Source organism: Citrus sinensis, chromosome 7, assembly GCF_022201045.2.
Source record: "Citrus sinensis cultivar Valencia sweet orange chromosome 7, DVS_A1.0, whole genome shotgun sequence".
Classification (NCBI taxonomy): Eukaryota; Viridiplantae; Streptophyta; class Magnoliopsida; order Sapindales; family Rutaceae; genus Citrus; species Citrus sinensis.
Window position 1 is genome coordinate 25,682,612 of NC_068562.1, and position 25,371 is coordinate 25,707,982.

Consider the following 25,371-nt stretch of genomic DNA (forward strand, 5'->3'; position numbering starts at 1 on the left):
AACCATGTAGAAGTTCGCGTTTTATAAAATACTGACATGGGCGATTGTAGAATTTTCACTCAAACAAGCTCCTAGTAGCGAAATGGAGCTAAGAACTTGGCACTGTAGCATAATGTAGCAAGTAACAGTGTTGGAAATTTTATTGCGCTGCAGCTGCTGCATATAACAAGTACTTGAAATTTTTGGCTGCAAAGGAAATCAAAATTTATTTTGCCATTTTGGACTGCTTGATTGTTGAGAAAAAGTGAGAGAAAGCTAGAGGAAATTTTAGTGAAGAAAGTTTGTTATTCATGCATTCAATGAATGAGATTACAAGCTCATATCCTAACATCCAGAACTTTCTACACACATACATCAATTGCACGTGTTGAGAAAGCAGACCAGTGAATGTATAACAAATTTCAGAACTGAAGCTAACAACCAGTAACAACTTTTGCTGACTGGACTGCCACATCACCAATATGAGGTATAACGAACTTAATGAACTTAACTACCATGTATTCTTAACATCCCCTCAAGCTTAAGGTCTAGAAAGAACATTAAGCTTGGCACGAAGATAAGCAAAATGATCAAAAGAGAGAGGCTTGGTGAAAGTATCGGCAAGTTGCTCGAGCTGGAAACATGACTAACAGTAAGTTGCTTTTGTGCAATGTGCTCTTGGACAAAATAAAGGTCCAATTCAATATGCTTAGTACTGGAGTGGTACTTTGGGTTATTAGCTAAGGCTTTTGCACTCTGATTATCACAGTACAATATAGGAGATTGAGCAAGATGAATTTTAAGTTCTTGAAATAACTAAGTGAGCCAAAGAACCTTTAAGGTTGTTGAGGATAGAGCTCGATATTCAGACTTTATTGAGGAGCTTGAAACAAGTTACTTTCTAGATGACCAAGAAATAAGGTTATTGCCTAAGAATACACAATACTCTCCAATGGATCTTCGATCATCAGGATCAGATGCCCAATCAACATCAAAAAAAGTAGTTAAGGAGACAGAGCCTGAATTAAAAAATTGTATGCCAAAGTGTGTCGTGCATTATAGATACCTTAGGACTTTTTTACAAGCCTGGTAGTGTAAGATTGTTGGAGTGACCATGAACTGACTTAGCTCGTTCATAGTGTAAGCTATGTTAGGTCTGGTTAGAAGGACATATTGAAGAGAACTTACAGTCTTTTGCATAATGAAGGATTTTCAAAAACAATACCTTTATCCTTTTAAAGCTTATCAATTGTACTCATAAGAGTGTTTCACCCTTTGTTATCAAGTATATTTTCCCTTCTAAGAATATCACCAATGTATTTTGTCTGGGATAAATGTAGTCCTTCCACAAAAGGTGTAACTTCAACACCAAGGAAGTAAAAGACCCAATCAAAAAAAAAAAACAATCATTTAAATTTTGGGTCGGGTTGGGCTTTTTTCAAGCCCAAATTCCATAATTTTTAAGTTTTTTTTAAATTTAAGTAATTTAAATTTTTAAAAAAATGGATATAACATTCTTTATATATTAAAAGTTAACATAAACATCAAAATTACGTTAACATAAAAATCAAAATTACTTAAGATCTGAACCATATAATTATATAAATAATAAAATAAAATAATCCAAAATTATGTCTTATAAAATTATACAAATAAAATCATATTTTTATTTTTTATTTTGAATTTTGGGTCGGGTCGAGTCGGGCCGGTTAAGGCGCGAACCCTAACCCAATTTTAATTGAGCCCTCATATTTAAGCCCGAGCCTGACTCGAAATCCTTAAAATTCGGGTCAAAGCCTGAAAATTTTGGGTTGAGTCAATTGGGCCAAAATTCGAGCTGGGCCTTTTTGTCATGCATCAAAGCAATTAAACTCCCTTATATCTTTGAGTGCAAACTTTAAATTTAGATGTTGACTAACAGTCTCAATATACTTAGAATTGGAACCAATGATCAATATATCATCAACATATATAAGAATGAACAAAATGTCCTCACCAATGTGTTGAATAAACATGAATGTATTAGATTTTGAATGTTGAAATCCCTAGCTAACCAGTTAACTCTTTAACTTGTCATACTAGGCTCTAGGAGCTTGCTTGAGACTATATAAAACTTTGTTGAGTTTGCAAACATAAAATGGATTTGCGAACTCTATAAATCCCTTTGGTTGGTGCATGAATACATCTTTTTGAAACACACCATTCATAATGAAATACGACTAAACTAAGAATTACTCTGATTGTACAAGGCTTCACAACTGGACTAAAAGTTTCCATCAGCCAATCACAACAAAGCTAAGCCTTCGGACATGTCATGATCATATTGACTTATTTAGCTCTTTGGCCATCCATAACTCTTGAGCTGTTTGTTTAGTGGCCAACCAATGCAAACGGTGTGCACTTGACGTTCCTATTTGCTTCGCAAGCTAAAGCTAAGTTGATGGTGGAGAGCCACCAACTTCCATTTCTATATCAATTTTCTATTTTCTATTATTTTACATGAATTATTTATCATTTACCAAAGGTGGGTGGAGAAAGAAAATTTGATTAAAAAACAAAAAACCCCAACTTGCTGAATCAGTCACATGCAGCTGATCGAGCACAGGAAAACAAGCAAACAAAATACAAATCTCAAAATATGACAACTAAAATATCAAGCACATCTTGCAAAGCAACTTGTAACCATTAAAAAGAAACAAAAAACGCAATTGTAAAAACTTAAGATTGAAAGGATTGATTGGAGATCAATCTATTGTGCTTGATGATAACCCTTGGCTGCCAATCAAGATTTGTATTTGAATATGCTTCCATTAGGATTGTACTTTATTTATAAACCCATTTATTTCTCACAAGTTTAATAGTTGTTTCAGGAGGTACCAATGTGTAGGTTTGGTTTCTTTTCAAGGCTTTAAATTTCTCTTGCATAGCTAAAAACTACCTAGAATCTTGTAAGACAGCTTTGACATTAGTTGGTTCAAGATCTTAGGTGGCTGCTAGTTATGATTTTGGTTTAAAGATGCCAGCCTTGGCTTTAGTAATCATTAGATGTGTAGGCAATAAGGATTGAGTAGGGTGATTAGTGTGATTAGAAGAATGATTTGAGGAGAAAAAAGAATCGTTTAAGGAGGAGGAAGAAGAAGAAGACTATGTTGAACCACGACTTAATGCAAAAGATAATGCATGACTAGGGATAACAGCTAGTGGCTCTTCATTTCTACTAACAGTGGAAACATAATTTTAAAAGAAATAGAATTAAATTAGTGATAAGGAGATATTAGTGTTAGAGAAATTGAAGAGGGTTGTTTGAAAAATAATTCTTTATAGGAAAACTCAAATTCATTAAGGAAACATGCCTAGCAACAAACACTTTCCCTAAAGGGTCTAAACACTTACAGCCTTTATGAAGAGAACTATAACCAATGAAAACACATTTTTTAGTATGAAAGTTAAGTTTATGTTAGTTATAGGGTCTGAATAAAGGAAAACAAGAACCACCAAAAACTTTGGAAAATTGATAGCCATGAAGTTAATTGTATAACTTTTGAAATGGAGACGAGTTATCTAGTACTGGTGTAGGCATTCTATTGATTAGGAATGAGGCAATATGAAAGGATTCCGATAAAAAAGAGAAAGGCAATTGAGATTGAGCAAAAAAAGTCAGACATGTCTCAACAATGTGCTTATGTTTTCTTTCAATAATGTCATTTTGTTGATAAGTATGTGGACAGATATGCCTAAAAAGAATACCTTTTTGTTGAAGAAATATTTTAAAGACCATAAATTTACCCCATATCTAACTATAATGCTTTAATATATAAAGAAAATTATTTTTCAACAAGAAGTTTGAAATGCTTAAAGGTTTCTAAGGCTTTAGATTTAAGTGCGAGAGAAAAAAGAATCCAATAATATCTTGTAAAATCATCGACAAATGAAATATAGTATTTGTAACCATCCGTGGAGTATTTAAGGGCTGTCCTCATAAATTTGTGTGTAATAGTTCAAGTGGAGATTTGGTCTTGATTTCAGTGACAAGAAAATGAATTTGATGCATTTTTCCATATTGATAAGCATCACAAAAATCAATAGATTGATTAGAAAATAAAATGCATAGGAAGACTTCTTTATTTAGATGACCAAATCTATTATGCAACAACTGGATTGACACACTGCCTATGGTAAGGAAACTTGTAGAAACAGAACTAAGATAGGTTGCAGAATTATGCCTATTTTGTATAACAAAACTTGATTGTTAGACTCTTGTAGAGAGTTTACAACTTTATTATTGAGAAGAACTGACAACATAGAAATTGATTTGAATTTTTTTGAAATAGAATCTGCAGAGTGAAGAAGAGAGTCATCATGTGACAGTTGCTTGCAGAGACCACCTTCAACTATCCCCTGTGTCATCAAGCCATCTTGTCCTTGATAAAGCACATATTAGAAGAAAATTCAATGATTACGTTATTATCTTAAAAAAAACTTAGATATACTGATAAGGTTCTTGGTGATTTTAGGAATACATAAAGTATTGGTTAAAGACAAATGTATCTAAATAGGTATAAAGATAAGTGCAGCCAATTTGTGTAATAATAAGATCTTGACCATTTCTAACTAATAACAATTGAGAGTCATGATAAGGCTTACCTTTAGCTAGATTTTGTACATTATTAGTGAGATGATGAGTTGCTCCACTGTTTAGGTACTAACCTTGATCTCTAACCCCTTCTGAGGTAACCATATAAGCAGCTCTTGAGCCTTGATTCTAATTTGAAAAATGATGCTACATTGGAGAATTTGGAACAAAATTCCCATTGAACATGTTTCTACAATCAGCAGCAGAGTGATTTATTTGAAACAAATTTGACAAGTGATATTTCCTTTGCTACTTCCTCTGCCAAAACCACAAGAGAATCCAACATTCCCACTAAATCCACCATTTCCATTAAATCCATTATCGAATCCACTATTTCCATTAAATCCACTAGAGAATCCACCATTTCGGGTAAAAACACCAAGAAAAACACATCTACCTTGAATTTTGTTCCCTATAACCACATCTGCCATATCCAAAGCCTCCCTTGTTATTATAGTTATCATTTCTACTCTTATTCACATAATTTTCATTCTAATTTCCTTGATTATTAGCATTCCATCCAACATTCTTTCCTGATCTCTTTTGATTATTTCCACCCTGAGCTAAGTTAGCTCAAAGTTCAACGTAGCTTCTTTAGCCACATTAGAGTAAGCACTTTAAGTCTAACTTCATGAGTTAACAACATATAATATGCCTCATTAATGCTCATTTTAAGAACATTTGCTTCAATATATACCACAACAAGATAATAAGGTTGGCCTAATCCAAAGATTAAGTGGGTGATAAAGTCAAAGGGGCTAACTGGACCATCAGCAACTGCTAATTCATCAGTCATAGACCTCCGTTTACCAAAATACTCTGTAATAGACATAGATCATTTGTTAAGATTGTTAAACATCTTTAAATGCACTTTTTTGGCTGCAATTTTCAGAACCAAACTATTACTCTAAGCTAGTACAAAGTTCTTAGAAAGTTTTAGAATTTACCACAAGACTTAAGATCTCAACATTAATGGATGACAAGAGTCAGCTCAAGAGCATCTGATCATAGCTTTTCCAAGTAGCATATGTAGGATTTTTAGAGACAACGGCATCAGTACTTGCTGATTCACTAGTTAGAAACTAATTTGGACAAGCAAACGATCCATCAAGAAAACCTTTTAGTTCATTTTGGCTTGAATAGAGGAAAGGATATGTGATTTATGGTGTAGTTTGACTTGTCAAGCTTGATCGGTGTTTTGAAAGTAAATGACGAAATTGAAGATGAAACATTTGCATTGAGACTTGAAGAAGCCATAAAGGTGTTGTGACTGGCTCTGATGCCAAATCAAAATTTATTTTGCTGTTCTGGACTCTTTAGTTGGTAAGAAAAGTGAGAGAAAGCTTGAGAAAATTTTATTGTTCATACATTCAATGAATGAGATTGTTAAAGCTTGATCAAACTTAATCAACCAAGATTCCCCAAGACTGCTCTAAACACTCTGATGTTTGACTAAGAAACACTTTAAGAAACAAATAAAAGATACACAGAAAGAAGCCGAAGAACAGCAATCAACCAAAAGAAAAAACAGTTTAAGTGGTTCAGCCTGGAGATGGCTTACATCCACTGAAGAATAGAGCAGTAATCTTTATTCAATCACCAGAAACAAGATACAAGATTATAGATGAAGTTACAGGAATCCCTCATAGTGATTTCTTATCTCTTAAGGCTATTTATACACACGTAAAAGAGCACAGAAATCTCTCTCAACAGTCAGCTATCCTCTGTAATCCGATAACCCAGATTTTTCCCGCTCTTGTAACAGAACATAACAACCTTCTGAGACACGTGTTTGATTCACGTTAGCCAAGGCTCCAAAACGGCACTCAGCAAAGACGTATTGGTTAAGTGGAAGCACGTGACCATCACGTGTTTCATTTATTCACACATGGATGATCAAACAGTTTTGTCATACGGTTTTGCATGACTTTAACCGACCAGTCGTATTCTGTTCCAATCACGAACTGACATGTCGTATGAATTTCTGGAAACCAGTTTCAGAGCTCACACTTCAACAGAGATTAAAAGCTTATATACTAACATCCAGAACTTTCTACACACATACATCAATTTCACAACCATTAACAACTTTTGCTGATTGGACTGCCACATCACCAATATCAGGTATAAAGAACTTAATGAACTTAATGAAATTAACCATCATGTATTCTTAACGAAGTAAGAGAAAATACAATAGAGAGGAACACATATGATACTTCTCTGGTATGACAAAGATGAACGTATATGATACTTCTCTCTTAATATGAGCTTTCCAAAATTGATAATGATCTTATCTCACTAGAATTTTATTCCAGAGAAGTTCAAATTATGAGGAATTCCTTGCTAGAGAATCTTGGTGGGATTAGCATATCACTTCCATTAAATAAAATCTAATTTAACAATTGCTAATTTTAGTATTAAACAAAAATAAATTAAGGAAAATATTAATAAATGTTGCATACTTAAACGAACATATGAAGATTAACTTAAAACCATATTGTTTTAGTATTAATACTATCCTTACTTATTTCTGATATTAAGTTTGTATACTCGCTGACATGGCAGTTGATGTAGCACTATCAAATTAGCAGCTACCTCAGCTTTTTTTTTTTTTTATATAAATATTTTAGCTTTTAAAATAATTAACAATTAACAACTTTTTTTTCTAACCTTTGCTCCTGATTTATTGTAAACGAAGCTAAGAAAAAAAATAATGACGAAAAAGATAGTGTGAGACATTAACGTTTAATTAGATTGTTCATTTTTAATTTATTTTTAAGCAATAATATTTATTAAAAAAGTAGCTGACACGGAACATGCCAAATCAGTTGCCATGTCAGGGAGTATACAATTTCAGGATCAGAAGTATAGCATTATGGTTATTTTAAAGAAAGTCAATCAAAATTACGGTTTTTTTTTATAAAAAAATTTAAGCTTCTCCGAAATCAAATTTGGATATGTAATTTAATAGTCCAAAAAATAAATAAAAGAGAGTTTAATCGAGCCCATGGAGAAGAATCTAAAAATCCAGCCCAAATAGTCTGTAAATTCACATGCTTAATGCTTAACACACACATAAACCTCGAATCCTCAAGGCAACAGCAAAGGGAGACCAAAGAGACAACCTCGGCGAGCTTCGCTCAGTTGAATGATTAATAAAACATAACATAAAGACACTTCAAACGCTTTTGGTCAATCCTTATTCCTCTGTTTAATCTAATTCTTTGCACCCACAAAATCAAAAGCACATCACTTTCCTCGGCGTAGCAAAATAAATATAAACACCAGCAGCTATTGAACATTCATTGAAGCCGAGTCAAAGGCTTTGTTTCATTAATTCTTTGATTTGATTATGCAAATACCCAGATGGCAAAACGTGTTGTTTCTCAAGAATTCGTTAAAAATATCAACTTTATTGTCATCAACAACGCCAGCAACAACAGCAGCAGCAGCGACTTCTATTCATTTTGTTGCTTCATTTCATTCGACGCCCACTTCTTGTGAGAAATGGAAGAACAAATGGAATGCCGTAAGTTTTTTTAATGTATCTTTGTTATTTACTTTTGAAAATATTAGATGGTTATTTTTGGCCCTTTTGTTAGTACCCATTTGAGGAAATTCTGAATTTTGTGTGCAATTGATATGGGTATGGACGTTTAGATTGTGTATTTGAAGGTGAAAATTCAAATGTTGAATGTGATGGGATGTTTCAAGCATTGAAATTCAGTTCTGATGTATAATGTTATGGATGGCACGTGTCTTATTTGTAGGGTCCTTATCAAGTTTAATACTTGGTGACAATGTTAAGAAAGACATTCATTCGATTTCAAGATCATATCATGGCTTTCGAAAGCATAATTTGTGTTGCTTTACCTGAAACTACATAAAATAGATTCTTAATTTCTATCCCTGGATTGTGTTCCTATGTTGTGTGTGTATTCTTTTGATGAACAGGAAGCAATCATTTGCTTTAAAATATTTTCTAGATTAACAAATGATCTTAGTTTGGAGCATATCCAGTTGGGTCACTGGGTGAGTCAACTCTGCAGCCCTGACCATTGAAAACCTATCCTTTTGATCAAAGGCTTTTACAAAATTGCCTACAGATCTTCTTCGTGTGTTTGTGCAGTGATTGCCAGATGCTGACACAGCAAGGACATGGCCTTGGGACACTTTATTCGTGGATGAATGTTTGTCCAAGATGTTTGTAATTGACCATATCCAGTGTTGACACAGCCTCTGTTTGCAAGAGTATCTACACTTTCAGCTGGAATATTCTGTGTATAGAGCCACCATTGCTGCACAACAAACTTATAAGAAATTAGTTTGGATATCATCTTTATTGTTCTATATTCTCTTTAGATCTCTCTTTTATATTTACAAGTCTTCCATCTGGCATTGATGCATTGCAAGGAGGGTTTTCCAGTGTTCCAGGTGCTTCTTGTAAGGCGTTTTACTTTGTTCTTTGTATCTATTGTCGAGTCATCTTCTAATCAAGTGTAGGTGTTGCTTAACTGTTGTCTTTCATGTCATTCTCTCCTCAGGCCTGTGTATCATCTTTTCTATGCTGTACATTTGTGTATTCCAACTTTTTGGAATGCAAAATTTGCAGCTGAGTTTACTGTCCTTTGGGTTTGACAGTCCCATAGTGTCATCATCTTCAGTTTCAGTATTAGACCCTTGCAAATTTTTGCTGTGCTTTAATGTATTTGTCCCGTCTATTTCTTCCATCCACAAATATCTATATTAAGAGAAGTAGAGAGAGAGAGAGACATGTAGCAAAAGAGAGAGAAGAGAAGTCTTCCCATGCGAACTTGCTTTAATAGTTAAGGCAGCTAATTGACTTCTGCATAATTTATCCTGGTGGTTTTTATTAATAACTTTATTTAGAATAAATAATAGCTAAGAGGAATATTTTGAATGAGGAACATTCAGATGTAGTTGCTTAGGTACTTCTATAATTCAGTAATGGAATATGTCTTTGGTCAATAGGAAAGGATGAGTTAGGTTATCTTGGGTTTCCATTTACAAATTGTTTGTTCATGGTAGTTTTCAGCATATTTTAGCCAGTAATTGATTTTTTTTTTTTCAGAATTCTTATTTTTCTTTCCCCAGTATAAGTGAGTATGCTTGAATTTTTTTTTTTTTAAATTACCATGCTTACCTTCTACAAAAAAGTTTGATGGTCAAAATGTTTTTTCAGGATGCAAAAAGAGCTCAACAACCATCTAAGGTATGCTACTTTGTATCAGCTTTCAGGCTTTATGCATTACGTTAAGTTTCAAAGTAGCTATTATCAAATGACAAGATAGAGCAGCCAGGGCAATTTAAGTAAATGGCAATTGTTGAAAAGCCCTCTTAGTGCAACAATCCCGTATTGGCATTTTTATTTTAATTAACCTAATGATTGCATTATCTGAACCATTCATTTGATAAACTCCTTGTGTTCTTTCCCCGCCCCATCCCACCCTTTCCCCTTTCCTTCCCATCCGTCTCATTGTTCAGATAGGGAATTTTTTTTTGTTGAAAGACAAGACGATCACAGAGTATAATTTCTTGTTCATGACATTTTTTTATTACAATGAATTTCATAAATGAGGTAGCTGATAACTTCCATAATTTTTCCTGACACTAGAAACATTGAACGCAGACGTACATAAGATATCAAACACGTCACAAGCGCGCTGATGCAAAAAGAGCTCTGAAAGACCTTCTTTTTAGAAGTGGCTCTTCAAATTTCTCATTCCAGGTAAACTTGTCTGTTACACAGTTTCAGGCAATGAACTTTTGTTTGATTTGAATGTGTTTTAATGAAGAATATACTGAGCCTAAGCTATTTTTTTTTACTGTTCGGCTTGTTGTTAGATATATTTGTTGTAAGGTGTAAAGTTAAATCCAGTCTTAGGCTTGTAGACATTGATTGTCTTGGGTATTTAATGATCATGTTTTAACCTAAGATCATTGTGGTCAACTTGTATTGCTCTTGCACTTGTATAACTATTTTCCTGTGAATGCTTCTTCTTCAAATTCCTTACGAAAAAGATAAGGTACCGCAGCATTTTTAGTCCACTAAATGCAGTTTGTTTGTGGGGGAAGAATAAGTCGGGTAATAAATAAATGATTCTTTTTTTATTTAGTTATTTCTTTCCGGACCAGAAATATAGCCACAAATTCTAGTGAAGTCTTTCTTCCCCTCTGGAATGCACCCCTTCTCTTATTTTATATTTTTTTAATTTGATGTAACAAATGACTGGAGCCATAATAATAATTCCAAATCTTGGGTTCATCACTGCACTCTCTTGTGTTCTGAATAGAGACCCCATAAAAATCTAATGGGCTTACTCTGATTTTTTCGCCATTTCATCCATGATGGAACATCATAAATGCCTTAGGATGCTTATAGTTACATATCCCAGGACTCTTTTTAACTTCTTCTCACTAAAATTTCCATCCCATATGTATCTTTCTAGAACTCCACTTTACAGTATCTGGATACTGATATTTAGTTGCTCTGTACTACTGCCCAGAATGAAGACCCAATTTGGAAATTTGATGGGAACTGTGAAGGGGATATAGGATCTGACAGGAAAGGCCAATCCAAGTCTTCCGCTCGACGTTTTGGAAAACCTGACTTGAAGAGAAAGAAACGTGAGCTTGTTCATTGTTTTACTTTTTTCCATAATTTATATTTCAAGCTACAATATATTCACTTATTAGTGTTTATATAGCATGTATAGTTATATATTTATGAGATTCAAAGCTGGGAATGTTATCCTTTTCATCTCAGTCGTAATGTATCTATATCTGAAGATCTAGTAAAATTATAATTTTTTTTAAAAAATGTTGTTGTCAATTTGACTTATTGAAGTCATCATGTTTGGTAGATGATAAGATTACCTCTAGCACATGATATTTCATTTGCGACATCTCCTCCCCGAATGCCACAGAAAAATCTAAGACCCTATAAACATTTCAAATAACTTAAATAGATTTAGACTGTAAAGCCAACTAAAAAATTGAATCTCTGGAAACATGCTGTGATTTTAACGGTTGGCTAAGGCGATCTAGACAAAGTAGAGATCATGATAGCATAAGAGAAGTTACTGTCAAGGACTAGAGAGCCTGGTAGCATGGTGGAAATGGTTTCAATCATTTTGCACACCAAAAAGGGTTCAGTGTCGTTTGAGTTATAGATTCAGGTTAAATTTGTGGTTCTTAGGTGAGATGCAATTTCAACAAGTAATTAAATGAGAAAAAAATCAAGGCAGCTAGAAATAACTGATAATAGTTATGTTGCTCAGCCTTGCGCCTATATTCACTACTATGACCTCAACCTTGCTGTCAAGGTAAGAAGCTAAGGTCACCCTAGTTTCCCAAGAAGGATCCACATCTCTTCTCTAACTAGCTCTACCCCAGTGCCTTCTCAGCCTCTAAACACACACACAGTAACAATTTTCTAAACTTACTGAACCTAACAATCTCTACAGTGTAGTTCCCTAATCACCATAACTGAGTAATGGAAATATGGAATCTTTGCTTGCTGTTGCTTTTCCAAAAATGAATATATTCATTTTGTTTCACTCTGAGAACAAAATTTGTGCATTACCAAATATAAGAGGGTAAAATGAGAGATGAAGCACAAGCCCACTGTTCAGATGCTACAAACTGAAAAACAGAATATTAGTACTTTCTGTGATGTTTTATACTTTTTTAAAGAATTCATGCTTCTTTTCAGGACAAGGCCCTTAAAAATTAGCCCCGATTAGGAGTTTTCTTTTCTAAAACAGTCCAGACATTTACTAGTTATGTATATTGCTATAATAACAAGAGATGAAACCATGCTAGAATATTTGTAGAAAAGAATGAGGTGCAGTTGTATTAATTTAATGGATGCGAATGTTTACGATTTCTTGCTTCATGTGTATTTTTCATAAGTTATTTTGCCTTTGTTTTTTACTTGTTCAGGTAAGTTTAGAAGAGAGAGTTTCTCTGAGGACTTCGATGATCCTGAGACAATCTTCCAGGAAAGATTCGGGAACAGATGGTACAGTTGGACCTACCAAAAACGGGAGGAGTCGTCTTTCCAGTATTCAACATCTGGATTTGAGTGGCGCAAGCATTCAAACAGGACAGACCACAGAACTAAAGATTGGGAGAACGAAAGTGACATTGAATCTGATGATGAGCAATGCACTGTAGGATCAAGTTCTGATAGAACAATCCTTGGTCTGCCTCCAAGTGGCCCTTTAAAGTTAGATGATGTTAAGAATGCGTATGTATTCGAATTCTCTTTCTCCTCAAAATGGCAAAATGCAATTAGACATTTTGATCTGTGTTATGCTTTACCTTGAGTACTGGCTCTAAAACTATTAGACTTGCTTTGCAGCTTCCGGTTATCAGCTCTAAAATGGCATCCTGATAAGCATCAAGGCTCTTCACAGGTCAGTCAGTAAATGTTTTGGTCTTTGTCATATTACTATTTTCAATTCTTTGATGATGACTACAGAATTTACCTTGATAGATCGCTCTAGAATTTTTTATCCTCAAATTGACGTAGAATCATTGCAAATCAATGAATATGCTCCTCAGATGAAAAAAAAAAACTTTTGTTAAGTGAACTACTGCAAATATGATCCCGCATAGGTATCAAAAGAAATATTTTACATACTTGCACTGATTCAAAATATCAAAATGACATGTGCATCAATTTGTAAGTCAGAGAAGCAAATTAAAATTTTGATCTAATAACCCATTTCCAATCCATGATATCTGGTTGATATGAGAATGTAAGTTGGGATGTCAATTCTTCTTTACGTAAAAGAAGTTGCATGGCAATTCCTTTTTTCATTGTGTTTGGTATCGTCTTTTAACCTCGTATACCCTCTATGAGTTTCTGCAGGCTATGGCTGAAGAGAAATTTAAGTTATGTCTTAACGCATACAAATCCTTATGCGCTGCTCTCTCCTGAATTTCAACTGTAAGAGTTCGTCGAATTTTATACAGCTTCCAAGTAGCTTTCCTTTTCATACAAGATCAATAGTTAATTCAAATATTAAAAAAAAAAGTTGTATTTTCTTCTTTTCAGCCTCGGTGTGTACCATTAACATTATCCATTTATCAACTTTTTATTTGTGTATTAGTAGTAATCTACAACATAAATCTCTTGATTATGTGGTGGTTGCATTTGGTACTGTTTTTCTGAAAATGATGTTTTTGAGGTCATTTTTCGAAAAGTTATACATTTCATATTGTAAAAATCACTCTTAAATTTTATTTTTTTTAAAAGATTATAATTTGTTGTTAATCAATTTTTTATCATTATTTTACTTCTCAAAAATAGAGAACATGCATTCAAAAAGGAGACCTAACAAATAGTTTTGAGCGTAAATTCCTAAATTCGTTCTGTTTTGCACACCCACCACCATGAAAGCCATTTATATAATTCAGGTGGATTTACAGAAACGATTAATTAATTAGGGCTCTGAATGGCAGAAACATTATAGTAAATAATGGGGTGGAATTTGGATGTGTATGATTTATGTTAGTAAGCGTATTTAACATCTGCAATAAATACAAAACTCCCATTTTGTAGCCCTTTTGTGGTGGCACCGGTAGGACATTTAATTTGTGGACAAAGACCAGTTACGCAATAAAAATCTTCATGTGTTTGTATTCCACATGATGTAATTTTACTGTGCCAATAAAAAAAATGATATATTGAGTACTTACTTTATATTTTAATTTTGCAGCATATCATTACTCCAAATGATATAAGATGTTCGCAACAAATCGAATATATATGTAGTTTATGTAGTTTGTGGATGCCAATAAGTAGGGGTGGGCGTTTCGAGTTTTAGTTCAAGTTGCAATTGGTTCGATTATGAAAATTCAACATATTGGACCAAAAATAAAATAGGCCTCATAAGGCTCAAATAAATTTAACCTCAATAAGACTCATCTAATAAATTTTCTCTCAATTATGCTTACGAAGTGGTGGACAAACCACCTAGAATGTTCCTCCTGAGTAATAAAGTTTCAAAACCCAAGGAATCGAGGTCCTATGTTCTTATCCTAAGACGAACCACCTAGGATAAATCAATTAGGTGAGAAGAATTCAAAGCCCAAAACATGCCGAGGTTCTAGGCTCTTATCCTAGGACAAACCTCCTAAGTTTTGAGGCTTCTATGATCCTAAGGTTTTAGTAAAAATAACGTAGAGATAAAACGTTTCTTCCTTTAATCCACAGATAAGTTTGTATATCCATGTGTCAATCAACATGGTCACTAAAAGAAAAATGTTGCCAAATGCACAAGAATGATGACATTTGTCATCAAAATAACTAGCACTTAAGTCAAATCAGTTTGGCAGATAAATATGTCTTTCATTCTCACTAAAAGGTAAGACAAAAAGAGACTCAAAAGGAGAAAATGCTAACTTTCCCCCTTTAATTTTTCTCTTTCTAAATTTATATTTCCAAAAGTCCGGTGACTGACTTGACCGTTGGAGGATTTACGCCGGCAAAGTCAGCATTCTGATCATTTTCTTGTGTTTGTAGAGTATCACTAGATAAGAACATTTTGATTGCCTAAGGAAGTGGACTGAGAAGAGGATATATAAAGGCCTATCAAGATCGGCCCAAAGGAAAAACTCACCATGATCAAATCCAACAAAGAGGAACCCAAGTCCTAAGGGGATCGTCATCAGTCGAAATTTTCATATCATAAGTTGGGACAAAATTTGCACTAACAGTTTAGCGCCGTCTGTGGGGATCTTCCGATAAATGTCTTGGAAGCCCTACCATGAGCATGGATGCTAACAATGAGTACTATAACCTTGAGGCTGATGATGAAAGTTCCAAAGTGGATGAGGATGTTCACTTCTGACGAAAAAGACGACAACGAGACCTAGATGATGATGACGTAGTGCCTATCCATCCTCCTCAAAATCCTCAGTTGAATCCACCTCGCCACGCTAGACGTCGAGGACAGCCTCGTGTTGTTCGACTTCAACAACAAGTGGATCAGTTGGCTCGTAACTTCAATAGAATGTTCGGCCAATTTCCAGCTCAAGCTGAGGAAGGCGAGAACTCAAGTGGAGGTAATGTGGTTGATTCCAGTTCCTCTAGAACAAGGTCTAGAGAAGAGTTAAATGAAGATGATCTCAGGCATTCCCTTAACCAAAGAAGATCTAGGAGGAGAATGACTAGAGAATGTTTAGACCAATGAGAGGATTATAAGAAATGATGCAGAGACTTGAGCAAATGGTTCGAGAAATGAGCCAACTTGATGATGTAACAGCAGAACCCGAGCCACCATTTACTTCTGATATAATGGTAGCAAAATATCCACCTAAGTTTCATTTACCCCAAATGGAGCCTTATGATGGGCAAATGGATCCAACTGAGCATTTAGAATTGTATCGCACCCTTATAGAAGTACAATGAGCATCACAAGTAATTCTTTGTCGGGCTTTTCCTCTTACCTTAGTAGGAGCAGCACGAAGATGGTTCCGAAGGTTGCAGCCACACTCCATCTCATTTTTTGGAGATTTGAGTAGAGAATTCACCTCCCACTTCCGAAGTGCCTAACAAAGAGGAAAATCAGTGACTTACCTCTTGACCGTCAAACAACAGGAATGGGAGACCTTAATAGACTACATCAGAAGGTATAATAATGGGATCACCCAAGTAGATGGCTATGATGATGGCATAGCACTTTCTGGTATTATGGAGGGGCTTAGAATGGGAAAGCTATGGTGGTCAGTTTCAAAAAGACCACTCATTTCTTACTTTGAGATACTTGCAAGAGTTGAGAAGTATGCCAATGCGGAAGAAAGATTCAAGAATAGAAATCAAGAGAAATGAGAACCAAGCAAAAGAAAGAAAAAAAAAGATGATCAAAGAGAAAGAAGGGTTGTCAGACCGGATCAATCTCTAAGAAAAGATCAATTTTGTCCTGGGGAATGCTTTGAAGTTCGAGACACTCGTCCTCGGTTGACCTCTCAATTCACTAACTTTACAGAGCTTAATACTCCTCGGGACCAAATTCTTATGCAGGTTAGAAATCCAACTTTGTTTAGAAACCCCACCTCCTATGAGGACGAATCCATCCCGAAGAAATCCAAACAAGTATTGTCATTTTCATAAAGATCATAGGCATGACACCTCCGAGTGTTTTGAACTTAAAGAACAAATAGAAAGCCTAGTTCGACAAGGACAACTACATGAATATGTAAGAAATCTCGAGGATAGAGTAAAAAGTGAGCAACCAGAATCTTTAAGGAAGAGAAAAGGAAAGCAGAAGGAAGATAGTGATAAAAACATGTCTGATGTCAATAACATTTAGGGAGGATCGGCTGCAGGAGAATCCGGGAAGTCAAGGAAAAATCTAGCTCTCCAAGCAAGACATGAACTTGATGGTCCTGAGATTAATTTGACTAGTCAATCTCAAGGATCAATGGTTCGTGATATACTAATAATCTTCTCCAAGGATGACGCTAGGGGAGTTCATCATCTTCACTGTAATGTTTTAGTCGCCACCCTCCCTGTGGTAAATAAACGTCTTCATCGGATTCTTATTGATAATGGGAGTTCAGCTGATATTTTATTCTTGTCAACCTTTGCTCGAATGGGGTTAGAAAGATCACAGTTGAAACCTTACACTACTCCACTTCATGGGTTCGCAAGAGGAAGTGTAGTTCTTGAAGGAGTTATCGAGCTCACAGTGTCCTTTGAAAAAAGTCCAACTAAGGTGGCCACTATGGTTAACTTTAATGTGGTTTATCAACGAAGTTCCTATAACACTATCTTAGAAAGGCCGACTCTTTATGCTCTAAAAGTAACAACTTCAATTTATCATTATACGTTGAAGTTTCCAACTGAAGCTAGGGTTGGAGTCGTGCGAGGAGAGCAAAAAGAAGCAAGGGAGTGTTATGAGATAACGTTCAGGATGGGTAAAGAAACTCTTCAAATCACAAGCCTTGATCCCAGGACAGTGAAAGATGATCAAAGGGCGAGCCTAGTTGATGACTTAGAAGACTTTCTACTTGGTGAAGATCTGAGTAAAGTCGTGAAGATTAGAAGTCGATTGTCTGATCCGCTAAAGAAACAACTGTTAGCTTTCTAAAAGAGTATCATGATGTGTTTGCTTGGACTCATAATGATATGTCAGGCATTGATCCTAGGGTAATAGTACATCGTTTAAGTACTAACCTAAAGATGAAACCAGTTCGACAGAAAAGAAGAAGTCTGAACGCCGAAAGGTCTCTGGCTGTGAAGGAAGAAGTAGATAAACTTCTCAAAGTTGGTTTTGTCAAGGAGGCAAGGTATCCTGATTGGCTAGCCAATGTTGTGATGGTGAAGAAAGCTAATGGGAAGTGGAGGATGTGTGTAGACTTTATTGATCTTAACAAAGCTTGCCCTAAGGATAGTTTTCCTTTGCCACGGATTGATCAACTAATGGATGCTACAGCTGGACATGGACTGCTAAGCTTCATGGATGCATACTCAGGATATAATCAAAAAAGGATGCATAAACCTGACCAAGAAAATACCTCTTTTATCACTTATCGAGGTCTCTATTGTTATAAGGTTATGCCTTTTGAACTCAAAAACGCTGGAGCCACCTATCAAAGGTTGGTAAACAGTATGTTCGTTTAACAAATTTGGCATACCATGAAGGTTTATGTAGATGATATGCTCACCAAGAGCCTTAAGCCTGAAGATCATGTAAAAGATTTACGGGAAACCTTTGATATCCTTAGGAAGTACAAGATGCGTCTGAATCCAGCTAAATGTGCATTTGGTGTGTCGTAAGGAAAATTCCTTGGCTTCATGGTAAATCAAAGAAGTATTGAGATCAATCCTGAGAAGATCCAAACATTGGTTAATATGAAGTCTCCAAAGAATGTTAAAGAAATTCAAAGGTTGACGGGTCAAGTAGCAGCCCTGAACCGCTTTGTCTCTCGAGCCACAAATAAATGCCTTCCTTTTTTTAAGGCTCTTAAAAAAGGAAAATAGATGAAGTGGACTGAGGAATGTGAAGAAGCATTTCAAAAGCTTAACGAATATTTAAGAAGCCCTCCTTTGCTTGTTAAGCCAATTCAAGGTGGGTCTCTCTTCCTCTATCTTGCAGTGTCTGAATATGCCACTAACTCTGTCCTTGTCCGAGAAGATGATGGAGTGCAAAGGCCTATATACTATACAAGTAGAGCATTGGTTGATGCAGAAACAAGGTATCTAAGTTTTGAAAATATTGTTTTAGCCTTGATTGTTTCAGCAAGAAGGTTAAGGCCTTATTTCCAAGCTCATACCATAATCGTCCTTACTGATCAACTAATTAGACAAGTTTTAGCTAAGCCTGACATTTCAGGAAGGATGACAAAGTGGGCTATTAAGCTTAGAGAGTTTGACATCTTATATCATCCTAGGATGGAAATAAAATTATTCAAGGATGGAAAGAATCATCCTAGGGTAGAAATTGAATCACCAATCAATCATCGTAGGATGGAAATAAAATTATTCAAGGATAAAAAGAATCATCTTAAGATGGAAATTGAATCATCAAGGAATCATCCTAGGATGGAAATAAAATTATCCAAAGATAGAAAGAATAATCCTAAGATTGAAATTGAATCATCAAGGAATGATCCTAGGATGGAAATAAAATAAAATTTCTAAGGAAATAAAATAATCCTTGCTAAGCATGAAAATCAATGATAAAAATCTTTGGAAAAATCTTCCTAAGGATGAAATTTAAGGAAAATTTCCTTAAAAAAAATTCTCCTAAGGATAAAATACTCCTAAGGATGAACTTTAAAGAAAAATTCCTTAAAGAAAATCATCATAGGATAAAATCCTTCGAAAGATAAAATCATTCTAAAGATGAAATTTAAGGATAAAATCTTCCTAAGGATGAAATCCTTAGAGAAATTTCTTCTAAAGATACTAAAAAAATAAAAATAAATAAATTATAAAGAAAGTCTAATTTTTTAAAAAAACAATTAGACTTTGGGGGGGGGGGGAGGGACAACTGTTGAACCAAAAATAAAAAAGGCCTCATAAGACCCAAATAAATTTAACCCCAATAAAAATGAATTTAACCCCAATAAGACCCATCCAATAAATTTTCTCTCAATTAAGCCCACGAAGTGGTGGACAAACCACCTCGAATGTTTCTCCTAAGTAACAAGGTTTCAAAACCCAAAAAGAGCCAAGGTCCTAGGTTCTTATTCTAAGACGAACCACCTAGGATAAATTAACCAGGTGAGAAGAATTCAAAGCCCAAAACATGTCGAGGTTCTAGGCTCTTATCCTAGGACAAACCTTCTAAGTTTGGAGGCTTCTATGATCCCAAGGTTTTAGTAAAGATAGCCTAAAGATAAAACGTTTCTTCCTTTAATCCACAGACAAGTTTGTATATCCATGTGTCAATCAACATGGCCACTAAAAGAAAAATGTTGTCAAATGTCACAAGAACGATGACATTTGTTATCGAAATAACTAGCACTCAAGTCAAATCAGTTTGGCCGATAAATATGTCTTTCATTCTCACTAAACGGTAAGACAAAAAGAGATTCAAAAGGAGAAAATGCTAACTTTCTCCCTCTAATCTTTCTCTTTCTAAATTTATATTTCCAAAAGTTCGGTGACTGACTTGACCATCGGAGGGTTTACGTCGGCAAAGCCGGCCCTCTGATCATTTTCTTGTGTTTGTAGAGTATCACTAGACAAGAACATTCTGATTGCCTAAGGAAGTGGATTGAAAAGAGGATATACAAAGGCCCATTAAGCTCAACCCAAAGGAAAAACTCACCATCATCAAATCAAACAAAGAGGAACCCAAGTTCTAAGGGGGTCGTTATCAGTCGAAATGTCCATACCATAAGTTGGGATAAAATTTGCACCAACACAACCCAAATTCGATTCGGACTCAAATTTGGTTTGGAATATAATTTCAGGTAAAAATTTAGTTTGAAATGAAATATAAGCAAAATTGAGTTTTTTTTTAATATATTTAAATGTAATCTAATATGGTTTGATATTCGATTCGGTTTTATTCCAAACTGAATCTAAATCCAACCGGTTTTCAATTGTCAATGCAATCGATTTTTAGGATTAAATTCAAACTAATTGAAAATTGAAATAAATTTCAGGCTCGGTCACACCAACCCCCCCCCACCCCCCCAAAATAACAAGATTAATAAGCTGTTACTTATTTTCCACAATCCGCACAAACAAGGTTGACAAGCTTAAAAAAAAAATTATATTATTTAAAAAATTTACAGAACGGCTTTTAGGAAACCATTTATTAAGATAATTTCACTTGAAATATTTATCTCGATAGTATTATTAACAAGATGATTGGTTAATTTTTGGGTAAAACATTTCAGGTATAAATTTTTATTAAATAAATGTGTCGACGACGAGGTCAATCTATTATCTACCCAACACTTTTTTTTTGTTGAGAAAATTCAAATTAATACATAAAAAAGAGTAAAAGTTTATTTAGTCTATGTATTTTAAGATTAGTGACCATTTAGTTCCTGTATTTTTAAAAATGTCTCGAAATATCCCTGCCGTTAAATTATTAATACCCCTACAGTTATTTTTTATTTCTTTTGACTTACTTTTACAATATTACCCTTTTATAATAATTTTTTATTTGGACATTAATAAAAAATAATAATTAAATTACCAACTTAACCTAAAAAATGAAAATAATAAAATTTATATTAATTTTTAGTTGTCAAAAATTATATGCAAACTACCAAGTGTGCAAATGGTGCTTGCAAAAAAATTAATATAATTATTTTTTAGGATTAAATTGGTAATTTAAATATTTTCTTTTTATTAATGTCTAAATAAAAAAATTATTATAAAAGGGTAATATTGTAAAAGAAGCCAAAAGAAATAAAAAGTAATGGTGTAAGTATTAATACTTTAACGATATAGATATTTCGAGACATTTTAAAAAATATTAAAATTAAATAGATACTAATCTTAAAATATAAAAAATAAATAAATTTTTATCCCATAAAAAAATTAAGAAAAAATTTTTTCTGCTGGGTGATGTACAAAACGACAGAATAGGCAGAGCATTTAAAATCACAGCATCAGTCATCAAATTCAATCATCACAGCAACAGTCTTACAGTTAGAACTCATCAATCATCATCAAAAGGGGCATTCATCACATCACATGGACTGATGATGTACTTCGGATTTCAAATTTCAAATTGCAAGTTTCCATCACGATTATTTATTTTAACAAATTAAATATTTATCGATGAATTAATTAATTAATTAATTAATGTACGCAAAAATTTTTAATTCCCTATCTCTTGTCTTATGTCTCATGTCACCAAACTGGCAAAAAAGCACAAGCAGCCTTTCCTAAAAGAATTTAAAAAGTCTCAAAAGTAGTCAAAGATTTCCTCAAAAAGCGCTTTTCGCTCTCAATAATCATTTGTAACATTAAATATTTTGAAAACAAAGAATATTGAACCCCTGTATTTAGGACAAAACTACGTTACAGGATCTGTAAGGTACAGACTGCAGCATCAGCCGTTGGATGTGGTTGGATGTGGAGTGAGAAACTAAACAAAAGAAAATCGGATGGTGGGATGACGGGAGATGTTTGTTACAGAATCTGTAACATAGACAGGTCCCTGTATTTAAAGAAATTAATACTTCGACACCCAACTTTTTAAACATACCCAACCACACCCCGTACATGTTAGTAATCTAATCTCTCTGAGCGCGTGAGAGACATTGAATATTCCCGCATCCATATTTTATTAACTTTATTACAATCATGATCAGCAAACTCTGATCAATAGAGTTTGAATATTTATACAAGTCAAATTAACTTTCAGATGCTTGATTAAAAAGTGACTTATAAAATTAATATAAATTAAAAAATTTAGAATCTAACAAGTTAAAATTACTTCTAAATATTTAGAAGAAAATCAACTTCTACAATATATACGAGAGAATTCTAGCTCTCAACTTAAAGTATGATACGAGGAGATAAAACTCAATCAATAAGCAGTTTGTATAACAAATCTTGTTATAACGTGAATATAAAGTTCAATAGTTTCAACTTTCATCGACACACCAACTAACAAGCTAAGAAAATCCATTGTTGTCTAGTTGGATATGTTCAAAAAATTAGAGTCTAATGGATAGGGGTGGGCACGGTTCGGTTCGAAATTAAGTAGAACCGATTTAAATCGGTTATTTTATAAAAAGAACCGAATAAGAACCGAATTCAATAAGAACCGAACTCAAACGATTCTTTTCGGATCGGTTCGGTTTTTTCGGTTCTGGGCCTATTTTTAATTTTTAATTTTTTAGCCCATTGGGCCTCATGAATGTACTAATTTTTTTCAACAATTAATTTGTCCTAATTTTATTACAAATATTAACAATAAATACAAAGTATTCAAAACACATTTTATCACTAATATCTTACTAACTATTAATAAGATACTCCCAAAATATGAAATATTAAAATTTCAAAATACATAACCAAACTCCAATACTCCATCTATATAAACATAATCATAATGTTATAAAGAGAAATAACACATGTTTTATTTGAATAAAATCATGTTTGATTTGAATAAAATTATTAACATATGTTTGATTTGAATAAAATCAAAAAATAATTCGGTTTTTCGGTTCGGTTTTTCGGTTCAGCTAAGTGAACCGAATACCGAACCGACATTTCGGTTTTTTTTACAAACGGTATATTCCGTTTTTTTAAAAAATAAAAACCGAACCGAATTAGAAAAAACCGTCGGTTCGGTTCGGTTTTTTTAACACTACGGTCTTTTTGCCCACCCCTACTAATGGAGTTTAAGTTATCAATTTTCTTACACTAAGGGGTGGTCAGTGAAATTTAAAGTAAAAAAAGAAAAAATAAATTATAGTAATTAAAAAGTAAAATAATTAATAAACATGAATTAGAAGGATCATTCTATGATGTTATCATTTTTTTACCAAATTAATAATGTAAGAAATATATAGCAATAAGTCTAATCAAAGGTACACATTATTTTTATTAATAACAATTTTAAATTATTTAAAAATATTATAACTAGTTAACAAACCGCTAGATAAATTGATGATTAAGAATGAGAAAGGTAATGCATCAATGTTAGGGCGTCAAATTACTTTATCATTTAGTTTTTTTTCTTTAATGCACATTCTTAATAATTTTAATACCGCTAGACAAAATTGATAATTATCCGGTACTTTTTAATTAATTATTTATTTATTTATTATATTGAATGAAAGAGATTAAAACACTTAAATTTTGAAAAGATACTACACGACAAGTAGAAACACACAGAGAGCGTAATAGAGAAATCGTAATTAAAATTAAAAATAAATAAATCAATTAGAAACAAAGAATTACAACAGAAGAAGAAACCATGAAGCCGTAGATGAAGATCAAGAACCCAAAATGCAAGGCCCAGTTCCTCTTAAACTTGCCGAAATAACTCTCCGGCGGCTCCTGATAATGAATCTCAAACTCCCCGCAGCCGGCACCGCCGTCTTCGGCGAACCCATCACCGAACTCCCCGTTGCTCAACCTGATCTTCATCTCCCGGAGCTTCTCGGTGGCGAGGCCTAGGGTGAGCTTGTGGCAGCGGCGCTGGTACTTGAAGCCGTTGATGCAGCGAAGGGTCTGGGCGACGGAGACGTAGAAGAAGAGGTGGGCGAGGGAGAGGAGGGTGATGGGGATCCAGCAGTGGCGGCATTGGAGGCGCGTGGACTGGGACAGGCTCTGCGCGTTGAAGGTGAGGCCGAGGAAGATGAAGAAGAGGAGGAAGTGCTTGTGGAGCTTCTTCTTTTGGAGGTCTATGGCTCGTTTTTTCTCTAGGGTTTTCTCGAAGTGGAGCTGGATGATTGTGTTTATGGCTTGTAAGGCTGTCTCTTTCGGGATTAGGGTTTGGTGGTGGGAATGGTGGTGGTGGGGTTCGTAATCCGCCATTGATGAGCTCTTGAGTTTGAGCTTCAGCTTCAGTTTGTGTGTTGAGTCCTGTGAGGATTAAGTGAGTTTGTTAAGTGAGTTGGAATCTCGAGGATTTAAAAATGGCATCCAACGGTTGCATCAATATTTACAAGAAGCCAGAAAGGAAAAAATAAATAAATAACTTGAATTGTTGTGACTGGCGAGTTGTTGGGGTTGAATTGAACGAGTTGTTGTAGTTCTTGTTTTTGTTGGGTAGAGTGTGTACATTGTGTCCTAAGGCCCAGCTATGCTTGGCCCATTCGGCCCAATGGATTGAAGAATGTTAGGAATAGGGATGACTGAAATTCTTTGAATCGCAGTTGGGAACTTGGGATCTCATTCCAAATAGAATAATATTCGGTCCATATTTTTTAAGGATCGATTGTAAATTAGTATACCGATTGATAATTTAAAATGGAGTTAAAATTTCAAAATGGTGATTAATATCTCATTTTAAATTAATTTTTTTAATTTTAATTTTATGCTATTCTTTTATACAGCGACTAAAAAAATGTATATTTTTAATTTTGTTCATTTTATTGCCAAAATCTTTGGAAATATGTTCATAAAATATTAATTTACATTTTAATTAATTTTTAAGTAATTTTATTCGATTAACCAAAAAAGTTGAAATTTTAGAAAAGGTGAGAAGTAGAGTAACAGGTTTATTATCATCATAACTCAAAGTGGGATTGCGCGAATTGAACCCTATCATCAATTGCTACATAAATAGTCTACC

The 25,371-nt window shown here is 34.2% G+C and overlaps 3 protein-coding genes across 5 annotated transcripts; 2 read left to right on the top strand and 1 right to left on the bottom strand.

Annotated features, from left to right (window-relative positions):
* Nucleotides 1-7,644: 7,644 nt before the first annotated feature.
* LOC102614862 (hypothetical protein) lies at nucleotides 7,645-13,751 on the top strand. 3 transcript variants are annotated; one of them, XM_006464485.4, is made up of 8 exons: nucleotides 7,993-8,141; nucleotides 8,742-9,055; nucleotides 9,816-9,845; nucleotides 10,263-10,361; nucleotides 11,140-11,260; nucleotides 12,578-12,884; nucleotides 12,999-13,053; nucleotides 13,512-13,751. In XM_006464485.4, the coding sequence occupies exons 2-8, from the start codon at nucleotides 9,014-9,016 to the stop codon at nucleotides 13,578-13,580; spliced, it is 723 nt and encodes a 240-aa protein (XP_006464548.1). In that variant the 5' UTR covers nucleotides 7,993-8,141; nucleotides 8,742-9,013; the 3' UTR covers nucleotides 13,581-13,751. The 3 variants fall into 3 exon arrangements, with proteins under 3 accessions (XP_006464547.1, XP_006464548.1, XP_006464549.1); XM_006464486.4 differs by having other exon boundaries at nucleotides 8,742-9,046; XM_006464484.4 differs by lacking the exon at nucleotides 8,742-9,055 and having other exon boundaries at nucleotides 7,645-8,141.
* Nucleotides 13,752-15,851: 2,100 nt separating this feature from the next.
* Nucleotides 15,852-18,425, top strand: LOC127898886 (uncharacterized). Its single transcript, XM_052431389.1, has 4 exons — nucleotides 15,852-16,046; nucleotides 16,957-17,671; nucleotides 17,782-18,200; nucleotides 18,291-18,425. The coding sequence occupies exons 1-4, from the start codon at nucleotides 15,852-15,854 to the stop codon at nucleotides 18,423-18,425; spliced, it is 1,464 nt and encodes a 487-aa protein (XP_052287349.1).
* A 5,542-nt stretch (nucleotides 18,426-23,967) lies between these two features.
* LOC102614573 (hypothetical protein) lies at nucleotides 23,968-24,844 on the bottom strand. Its single transcript, XM_006464483.4, has one exon. It carries the CDS (start codon nucleotides 24,609-24,611, stop codon nucleotides 24,015-24,017), a length of 597 nt encoding a protein of 198 aa, XP_006464546.1. The 5' UTR covers nucleotides 24,612-24,844; the 3' UTR covers nucleotides 23,968-24,014.
* Nucleotides 24,845-25,371: the final 527 nt, after the last annotated feature.

What these genes read in the sequence shown, in the direction of transcription:
- LOC102614862 (XM_006464484.4), top strand. Translation starts at nt 7,965, where the DNA reads ATGCAAATACCCAGATGGCAAAACGTGTTGTTTCTCAAGAATTCGTTA. An exon ending in TGACTTGAAGAGAAAGAAAC is followed by an intron (nt 11,261 to 12,577) that starts GTGAGCTTGTTC and finishes TTACTTGTTCAG; the next exon opens with GTAAGTTTAGAAGAGAGAGT. An exon ending in TTAGATGATGTTAAGAATGC is followed by an intron (nt 12,885 to 12,998) that starts GTATGTATTCGA and finishes CTTGCTTTGCAG; the next exon opens with CTTCCGGTTATCAGCTCTAA.
- LOC127898886 (XM_052431389.1), top strand. Translation starts at nt 15,852, where the DNA reads ATGATGCAGAGACTTGAGCAAATGGTTCGAGAAATGAGCCAACTTGAT. An exon ending in TGTATCGCACCCTTATAGAA is followed by an intron (nt 16,047 to 16,956) that starts GTACAATGAGCA and finishes AATAACATTTAG; the next exon opens with GGAGGATCGGCTGCAGGAGA. An exon ending in GAGGTCTCTATTGTTATAAG is followed by an intron (nt 18,201 to 18,290) that starts GTTATGCCTTTT and finishes CATACCATGAAG; the next exon opens with GTTTATGTAGATGATATGCT.
- LOC102614573 (XM_006464483.4), bottom strand. Translation starts at nt 24,611, where the DNA reads ATGGCGGATTACGAACCCCACCACCACCATTCCCACCACCAAACCCTA.